The sequence below is a fragment of the Orbicella faveolata genome, unplaced genomic scaffold, assembly GCF_042242905.1.
Source record: "Orbicella faveolata isolate gen_17 unplaced genomic scaffold, um_ofav_v1 contig_12, whole genome shotgun sequence".
Classification (NCBI taxonomy): Eukaryota; Metazoa; Cnidaria; class Anthozoa; order Scleractinia; family Merulinidae; genus Orbicella; species Orbicella faveolata.
The window spans coordinates 12252501-12262500 of NW_028301539.1; the positions used below are offsets into that span (position 1 = coordinate 12252501).

At 39.2% G+C, this 10000-nt stretch overlaps 1 protein-coding gene across 2 annotated transcripts in view; it reads right to left on the bottom strand.

Moving 5' to 3' along the window:
• Positions 1–4517, bottom strand: part of LOC110061430 (uncharacterized) — a 10347-nt gene extending 5830 nt beyond the window's left edge. For both annotated transcript variants that reach the window (XM_089282446.1, XM_089282445.1), the window contains exons 1-2: positions 4399–4517; positions 1226–1840 (exon numbers count right to left, since the gene is read on the bottom strand). In XM_089282446.1, coding sequence (XP_089138572.1) covers positions 1226–1840; positions 4399–4456 — 673 coding nt within the window. In that variant the 5' untranslated portion in view covers positions 4457–4517. The remainder of the gene's footprint in view (positions 1–1225; positions 1841–4398) is intronic.
• Between the last annotated feature and the right edge of the window lie 5483 nt (positions 4518–10000).

Below are 10000 nucleotides of genomic sequence, written 5' to 3' on the forward strand. Positions count from 1 at the left end.
AACATGATCGTACCGTTGAACCGGTACCAATTACGTCATCCAGCGCGCGCTCGAGCTCCCCTCCTTCTCCCACACATGCTTTTTTGACGCAACAAATATTTACAAACCCCTTCCCCGGTTCGCAGTTTTTCTTGCGCGTCCGAAGTCGCCCGATCTCCGCACGGAAATGAAATGTCGCGGGTAAATACCTGAAGCGTTTCAGCGAGATTCCGTGTTTAAAATTGAGAGCTGGGGAAGGATTTTGTAAAGATTTGTTGCGTCAAAAAACACGTGTGGGAGATGGAGGGTAGCTTGAGCGCGTGCTGGATGACGTCACTGGTACCGGTTCAACGGTACGATCATGTTGCGAAAAGCGATTTGAGAAAAACTTTGCTAAAGACGCTAAAATTCTCCGACTGTCGTGAAAGTATTCGAAAACAAACTCGGCCAAGTTGTAGAAAAATCTTTCGACTTCGTTTTGTGTTTGTTTGGTTTCGTGGAAGCAACGGAATTTAGAGATTCGAGCGATTATTCGGATTGTGTTCAAAATTTTTGGGCAAAGAGTTGCCTCCTTGTCAAAGTTATATTTAAAGCCCCAAAAAAATTTTTGTAGAGCGCGAGAAGGCCTGGGTGCGAGTTAAGCGCTACAGTGTGACGCAGGACTTGTAAGTAGTGGTTTTCTCTGTAAGGTCGCGTAAGAAATAACAACGGAGACAAAGGTAAACTATTCATTCTTTCATTTCTTTATTTACTCTCTTCCTATTCAGCAAGATTGTGTGCTCCCTGTGGTGGGGAATACAAAAAAGTTGTTGTGGTTATAATGGTTCTCCAAGGAATACCAAGCTATGTTCTATTTTATTACACATTGAACTCACTATCTCTTTTCTGATTGGCCGAAAGCGTACAGTGAATTTTTGAAATCAGCGCCTGTGACGTCATCTAGCTGCAGATTATATAACAGTCATGTCAAGGACACTCAAGGTCATGAGTAATCGTGTCATGTATGACCGCGGTGCATGATTTTTCTAAGGGTAATCATGTCAAGTTCGCGCGCTTTGTGTTGCTTGCCGTCAGTGAAGAAGCAAAAACCTGACTTCCATTTCTTTTTCGTTCAGTGTATTATAATGTGTAATATCAATGAATAAACGACAACAGTTTTTGTTACTTTTTTAAAAAAATCATTACTAACGTGATGAAACAGAAAGGGAACAGGTAAAAGTTATTTAAATTGAATAGGTTCTAATACCTGTCTCGAAACTGTTGTTTCCATTTTTCATGGTTTCCTCTGTGCTCAGCGCGATTCCGATGAACTGCAAATTGCTAATAAAAAATCCCTCTGTGTTGGATACATCACCAAGTTTTAAATGAGTGTTCTTGTCTTGATCATATGAAGTAGCACCGAATGCTACGTCAGCACGGTAGGAGCCGTTCTGATAGAGACGAACATTGTTGGTAAATGTCTGGAAAGAAGTAAATGCCATATGGATCCAGACTCCTTTTGCTGTGAAGTCCTGACCATCCCCTTGTAATCCTGAAGTAACAACTGCAGCAGAGGTATCGCCTATAATATTAACTTTAAACGACCATCCATATTCGTATTCCTGCCCTGTGGGATCCATTATCCCAGAGTCCAGAACTGTAAGACTTTTATTGGCAGCAGTTTTGAGGAGGAAAGACGTTCCAGCAAAGTCACCGAGATCAACCTGTATACCTGCTGGCACAAACAAGGCGTTGATTCCGTCTTCTGTTACGAACTTTACACCGTCCGAAATATTCTCGCTTCTGTATGACTTGTTCGCCACTCGATCGTAACCATACAGGGCTTGCTGAGCAATCGGATACATAAGCCAGATGTAGTTGGCTGATGAGATCAAAACAATATTTGACTATAAGATTATTCGCTCTCGATTTCTATGAGGCGATAGCTGATAACTCCGAAATGTTTTAGTTGCATGAATTCCAACTAAATTTGCGTCGAATAGGGATTTTCAATTATTTCTCTGCATCTTCTCTTTTAACTTTATGCCATAGCAAAATCGCGTAGACTGAATAGTCATTTGAAACCTGTCGTTTTCTGTACGTACGGTTATCAGTATTTTTTTTCTAACAATCAATGTCCTTTTTTTAGTCTTCACAAAATTTAATTGTCCAGTTACGTTCCAAAATATTACTCCGAAACTTCGGCTAAACGAGAAACTTCGCCATTTTTACTTATAACCTCCAGCCACTGTCACTAATGACTGATTGTGTACGACAACTAACCCAACCAGATTACAGCAGCATTTGCATTAGTATACAACTAGAATTAATAATATGCACTGATTAGTAGAACTGGTCTTGTGTACTAATCCGAATGCTGCAATCTAATTAGAAGAGACAAAGCACTCTATCAGCCTTTAGTGTGCAGTGGCTTGAGGTAGTCAATATAATGGTGATGTTTTTCTAGTTTAATCGAGTTTTCGGAGGAAGATATACAAATGAATACAAGATAAATGATTGAATGAATGAATGAATGAAAGACTATTTAAGTGTCAATGGTATTTAGCTTAAAAATTGGGGACACTATTTACACAATAAAATATACCTTCGCTAAAGTTAAAATTATTTACAATTTAATGAATAATGTATAAAATAAATAAATGAAATATATGAACTTAGTAAGATTTAAAAAGCTTATAAGATATCAAATATATATAAAATGTAAAATTTAAAGCGGCCTAGCAGCATATATCACAGTTCTTACAATTATCTATTAAGAGTGATAGGTGTTTACTCTTGACCCTGTTTCTAAAACTCTTAACATTAGGCTTCTCTCTATCAGTTTTGTCTAATTTGTTCCAAAGATGGGGCCCAAAATATCGTAAAGAATGTTTTCCATAATGCATGGTGCGAAAACGTGGAATATTAAAATCTGAGTTCCTCAGATTATACCGTTTCGGAGTAGTATTGAATATTTCTGTTATAATAATAAAAGTGGGCACAAATCCGTTTTTTACTTTATACATGAAAATGGCGATGTTTTGTAACCGTTGTTGGCACAGACTTGGTAGACCTGCCCTTGTTAGAAGCTCACTGTAGGTCTCCGATTTGGATTAAAGACTGCCCTGGGTGCGCGCTCTTGAATTCTCACCATTGTCTTCTTATTGGATGATTTGCAAAAGTGCCATATGATATCACAATATGTTAGGTGGGACAAAATATTGGACTTGTACAGCTGTAACTTTGCGGACCATGGAATTAAATTACGTAGTCTCAATAATACCCCAACCTTACAGCTCGTTTTCTTGCAAATATCACTGATGTGTTCACTAAGTGTCAGTTTGTTATCAATGGCTACGCCGAGAATTTTAAGATGATCAGATGATTTGACCTCACAATAACAAATATTACCGTATAATTAGAGTCTTGCAGCGGACAAAAAGAAGGATATTTACATTTACCAGACAAACATCAAACTTGTTCACAAAACTGATCAATGATTTGCTAAGTGAACGATGAAAAACACATGCACTTCAATTTATTTATGTAGGGTATCCTAGTCAAAGAATTCAAGTTGATGAAATTAGGGTAAAGTTGGAGCGACTGCATTGGTCATTTCTGTTAACAATTCTTGTCAATCTGTTTTAGACAAAGGCATAAATTTACAACAGAAACGTATTCCAGATTTGTTATCTACAACACTGAAGATCCATCAAATTCGTTAAATAGTCAACGTCAATCTAAATTTAGAGTCTAAAAATGACAAGCGTGAACCAAAATACTTCAAGAAAGCGATTCTTTGATATAAAAGTCAAGATCGACCGGATCAGATTGAATGAATAATAACGAGCGGGAGTTACTCTCTATCACTAAAAAACGTGTTTCCCCACGCGTTCATTTGATGCAAATCAGTCTCATTTTCATATGAAAAGTTTCGCACGAGGACTCGTTAAAAATTTACCCATTTCGTTCGTGTCACGTAAGGCCTCGAAAATGGCTTATTCGACAGGAAATTTAACATGACTTGGCAAGCAGTTTGTATTGCTAGAAAGTATAATTTTAATTCGTGGTCGGTCTATCCGATGTAAGTATGGCTGGAACGATAACAGTATGTATGGTCACACACGTAATCATGCGTACACCACGAACGCCAATTATTGCAAAATTGCATATGTAATTAGTATGGTTATACGTGTCTTTCCTATTTTTATTCCATGGATTAGAAATTAAAACTGGCTGAATACAACATGGAATGATACAAGATTGTACTGAAGGATTTTCATGGCAAGACCTTTCAGATTTTAAAGGAAAATTAGCTACACAAGAAACAGCTATGAAACCTGTATCTCGAAGAGCTCAGTTGTCAGTGTTACAATTGTTCAAGTAGAAGATGACTGTACGCAGTTGTACGACTCGCATAGCACTCCTACAGATATTTACCTGAACAAGCTGCTGTTACAATGTGCATAAAAAGCAAGGAGAGTTCAGCTAACATCATTACAGATCTTCAAACTTGATCTCTTGTAATTCTGTGCCAGCTGAGACGATATCGGGTCCAGTCTTCACTTGGTCGGCGATCATTCTCGTTCCCATAGCCCTTTTCGCTTATCTTAGCCGGCGCGCCTTGGCACGAGAAACGAAGGGCTCTGGAGACAAGTGATTTCCCAGTCCTAGATTTTAGGACTTGCGGTATTCATTCCGTCGAGGGATGATTCGAGAAATCTTGGTCTCAGACCTTAAGTAGTATCAATTTAGGGAATGTTTTCGTTAGTGTAGAACACGACTGGGAAGAGGCGATAAGAAACATTGTGATTTAAACGAGAAACACTCTAATTTTTTTTTCTTTTACCGACAGTCATTGGTTTTTCGTTTATTGTCCTTTGTTTTTGACTCCTCGCATGGACAACCGAATTGTTTATTTTCGTTGTTTCGCTTTTAAATGCCTTGATGCGAGATGCGGACCGTGAAGATAAACGATTTGCAGATCAGCTCTGTGATGGTCCTCCATTTTTAAACACCGCTGGTCACAGCTGTTTCATATTTTCGCGACAGAAATCGGCGCGAATATTTTAACTTCCGTTCAAGATTTCTTTGTTGCCAATCAAAAACATTCGAAGTAGTTCGAAAATCCTATGTCCCCAGAGCCTTTCGTTTCTCGTGCCAAGGCCGCGCCAGCTAAGAGAAGCCAAAAGGGCTATGGGGACGAGAATGGTTGGCGATCTTTCCCAGGGCTCGAGCCCGTGATAATGTGCATGCTTCGGTTACGTTCGACTAAAAATCCCGGTGTGAATTTCCGGAAATTCCCTGGGGCGAATGGACTGTACCAGAGTGGAAAACGATAAGCCGCATTTTTGTGCGCTTGGAATTTTTCAATGACTGCGAGGTTTAAATCGCAAATATAGAAGCAAACAGAACACGGATACGTCGAAATCGTGACTTTTTATAGACCTCAATAGCAGGGACACTACAGTGGTGGATCCAGACCTTGAGCTAAGAGGGAATTTAAGAAACCACGACGGCGACGCCGAGGACAACGTCGGTTGAAAAATGAACTTATATTTTACCCACGAATCTCGCGATACCCTAAAGTCATTTAGTTTGTTTCTCACTGTCAAAATTACCTCGAAACTGAATATGGAACACAGTGTTAAATTCGGAATATAAATTTAAAAAATTAGCCGTTGTCGTTCACGTTCTTCAGACAACGCAGAATAGACCAATTTCGATATATTAAAATTCAGCCTAAAACAATAGACCTCAGTACGAGGCTCTGGGGAATAAATACAGAGTTTGTGGGGTTTATTCCCCAGAGCCTCGTTCTGAGGTCTATTGTGTTAGGCTAAATTTTAATATATCGAAATTGGTCGACTATTTGGTCATTTCACGTTGTTGTTTTGCAGAGGACGGCAAAGAAATGTACCAAGAATTATAACGCACGTGCACAGCCATTGTTCTTCTCATTAAACCTTTTGTTTAGCGACGTTCCCGTTGCCGTTGCCGTCGTGGTTTTCTTAAGGTGACTCCTTATAGTTTTACGATGGCGCGAGCGCTGAGGAAGTAATCTGCGCGCGCTCAAAGGAAAACGTCAGTATTTTTCGATATTTTATTACGTCAACATGAGCACAAAAAGCAAAACTGACAGTGACTTTTCTTGGGTTTCCTTGGGTGAAATTCCGTAAAATTTGGCACATTGGTAGTAAATATTTTACTTTAGTCGGAGCTCGTTTTTCAGGGAAATCTATAAGACCAGATTTTTTGCAGCGGTAAAAGACATAAATTTGAAAATATAAAAAAAAAAACTGCCTTTACAAACCCTACTTTTTTCGTGTTTAAAATTGGTATCCCGCCGTATTCAATGTACCGTAAAAATTTTGGAAATTTTCACCGAAAGAATTCAAGAAAATCACAAATAAAGTCCTAAAAACTGTAAACAACGCATTTGTTTGGGCATTTATAATTCAACATTAAAAGCCAAGATTTTAACGGAGATGATAGTAAATCAACATATCATCATTGCTTATTACATTTAATAAGTTTGAAAGGACTGGGTGTAAAAATGAATGCAAAAACACCATTCAAAACATAACAATAGCGCGCGCAACGTGATAAATGATAGGGAGTTTACGAAACCACGACGGGGACGCTGAGGACAACGTCGATTAAAAAATGGATTTATATTTTACCTACAAATCTTGCGATACTCTTAAGTCATTTAGTTTGCTCATCACTGCCAAAACTATTGCAAATCTAAATCCGGAACACAGCGATAAATTTGAAATAAAAATTTAAAATATTAGCCGTCGTGGTTCACGTTCTCCAGACAACGCAAAATTTGGTCATTTCACGTTGTTGTCTTGCAAAGGAGGGCAAAGAAATGTACCAAGAATTATAACGCACGTGCACAGCCATTATTCTGCTCATTAATTCTTTTGTTCAGTGACGTTCCCGTTGCCGTTGCCGTCGTGGTTTCGTAAACTCCCTAGTTACCCTATGGAGCCACCTTCAACTCCCTAAGGAGAGGGTGAAGGGGGTGAGGAGGAGCGGGTTGATTGTCCTGCCGGCTTTTCATCCTTCTGCGTTTTTTAAACCCAAAATAAGGAAGGGGGGGGGGGGGGTGGCGGGGAGGAAAATGGGTCCACCAGGCACCAGGCCCCTTCCCTAGATCCGCCACTGCGTTATACAAACCACAACAGCAGCGAAAATGTCGCAAAGCAAAGGGTTAATGAGTGGTACAACTGCTCTGCACGCGTTATAAATCTTCGTACATTTCTTAGCAAGCCTATGCAAAACGAACAAATACACACGGGACATATGTTTTATTGGAATTGAACGCTTTCTTGACGAATTTCACTGTAGTTGGTATTTATCGACAGACAAGTGACAAGATTCTAAGCAAAATATTGATCTGTCATGCGTGTTAATGCGAGTTAAATTAAAATATACTTGCAATGAAACATTCAGAAAAAGAAAATCAAAGTGCTCTATAAGCAAACCTGTGATTTTCCCAGTGAATGATGACTTACGTGTGCTAACCTTTGCGTAATTTGGAATTACTCTTTTCGTTAACAAAAAAAAAACAAAAAAAAAAACAGAAAAAAAAAAAAACGCTTCCGTCTTGAAGTGGAAAAATTACAACAAGCAATAACCAAAGATTCTGACAGTAAGCTTTCACAAAGAACTTTTCCCCGGATGTCATACCCAGAGTAGAAAGGTGGTTTACCAACGCAGTAAAACAATGTTGACAGATATAAGCGGACCTTTTCGTGATTTGAATAAACAGTTTCGCGGCATCTAGTCACCGTTGCGTGACGTACTCCCGAAACTTGAGATTAACACTTTCCCCGACAGTACCAACAAATGAACCGGACATTTTAACCCACAAACAATCTGAGCAGGCTATTCATGAATATTTCAGTATATCCATAAGTAACCACGACATGGCAAGCGCGAGTACGAGGTCATTTCATTAAGATCTTGATCAGTTTGACAAATTGACGTTAGTCTTTTATGCGTCTGTCCTGTTACTGATCATGAGTTACGTCACAACATTGTCAAAGTAGCTGTGGATCCGCAGACTACTTTGTTATGACGAAATTCACTGTCAACAAGACAGACGCATGAAAAACTGACGGCATTTTGTTTTTTACGATAACAAATTGTCAAATTGTCCGCTCTCGCTCGTTGACGCGCCGCATAAATTTTAAATTGACGTGTCTGTCCGCTTATTGACTATGAAAATTAGCCAATGGGGGTGCGAGAATTTCTGCAGTTGTCGTAAAAAGTACCTTTTCATCTGCAAATGGATTATTTGGTTCGGATGCTATCACTTAAAACATATGATGCAAGGGACCGCAAACCAAAATATTGCTGGTATGCAGATCTTACGTATACCAGCATTTTTGTTTGCGGTCCCTTGCATCAATTTCCTTGTCGTACAGTGTATTTAGTGTTTTTTGGGCCGTAGGTCTTGTTAGGGACCGTTCATTTTTTATAAGGTAGGGGGGGCTGGTGGGATTTGGGGGGGGGGCCATGTGAAAAAAAATGGCTTTCGAGGGGGGGCCATCCCAAAAAAATAAGGGAAAAAGGGGGGGTCATGTGAAATATTTTAGTAAAACTTTAAAATGGCATAATGTTTGAATATAAAAAAAATTGCTATAGAATAAACATAGAAGGCAGGATACAAATTTATTACAAACTCTCCTTCTGCTTTAAAAAAACGTTTGGCGACAAAAAGCATTTGTAGCTACTGAAAAGAAGTATTTAACACTTATTTTCGAATGCAACTTTCACTGGCACTCATCTTCATCTTCGCTGTCGTCGAGTTCTTCGTTGCCTCTTGTGCTGCTATGGGAGTCTCTTTCACCAATGCTGCAAGAAGCAGCAATGCTTTCCGTCAGAGTGTACTCTTCAGGGTACATGAAGGTGTAAACATAATCTCTGACTTCCTGCTCAAGGTTTGTGGTGATTCTGCTTCTTGCAGCATTGGTGAAATAATTCCCTTCCAAGAGCTGTGCGATGTATGGCCCATCTCTTCTAAATAACGACGTGGCAACATCCACAACTTTAATACACTCTTCCGGGACGACCGTTCTAGGAGGGTACACAAGGCATTTTGGAAAATCATTTCCTAGCAGGTTTCCAACACAGATTCCATAAACTCGTTGGACGTTGTTTTCAGTCCGCTTCCTCTTTCTTTCATTTGACTTTCTGCGGTTTTCTTTTTTCCTTCTCCTTTTGTTGATGTGCTGTTTGAGTATGCCCTTGAATATGCTGTTATAATTGCTCTTCTTATTTTCTAGTGCTTCCATGTCCTGCGTGACCTTCGTCAACTTAGCTTCTATACATTTGATCTGTTTTACATTAAAACTGTGGGCAAATTCTTCGCCCTGCTTCAAAGCAAGCCAATTGGACTGAAAGAGTGTGGAATCGTGTTCCTTTACATCTCTCAATATGACATTCAACTTTTCCACCATTGCTCTGTGCTCTTTGATGGAGACGTTCAGTTTTCGTCCATCACTGGGCTTCAACTGGTACCCTGGCATGGAAAACTCACTCGCCCTCTCTGAACAGCCATCCGCACTTAGAAAGATTGCTTCTTTTGCTTGTAAGATGTCAAACTGCCTGGATCGTTCAGCTGTAAACCTTTTCTTAAACGACTCGTCGCTTTTGCCATTATTGCGCATTTTGGAATGAGCCTCTTTCATGATGCTCATGTAGTAATGCACTCTTTTCCCGATTGGAAAAGCCCTTCATGGGTATGTTATGGTTTAAATTTAGTTTTGGCTAAAATTTTCAAACCAATTGAATTTTCATTTCTCTTTGTTCTGAATTATGACAATGAACTTGAGACATTGAAAATTAAGAATTTTAAACCATAGATAAATTTAAACCATAACAAGTATGCTAAAATTTATAAAAAGTAATCCACTATTTGCAAGATTTGAGAACACTCATAGCTTTTTGTTCTACCTGCACAGGGCAACATTTATACATGCCTGTCACTAGAGTAGAGGGAAAAACCTTCCAAATAAAGACATCTGTA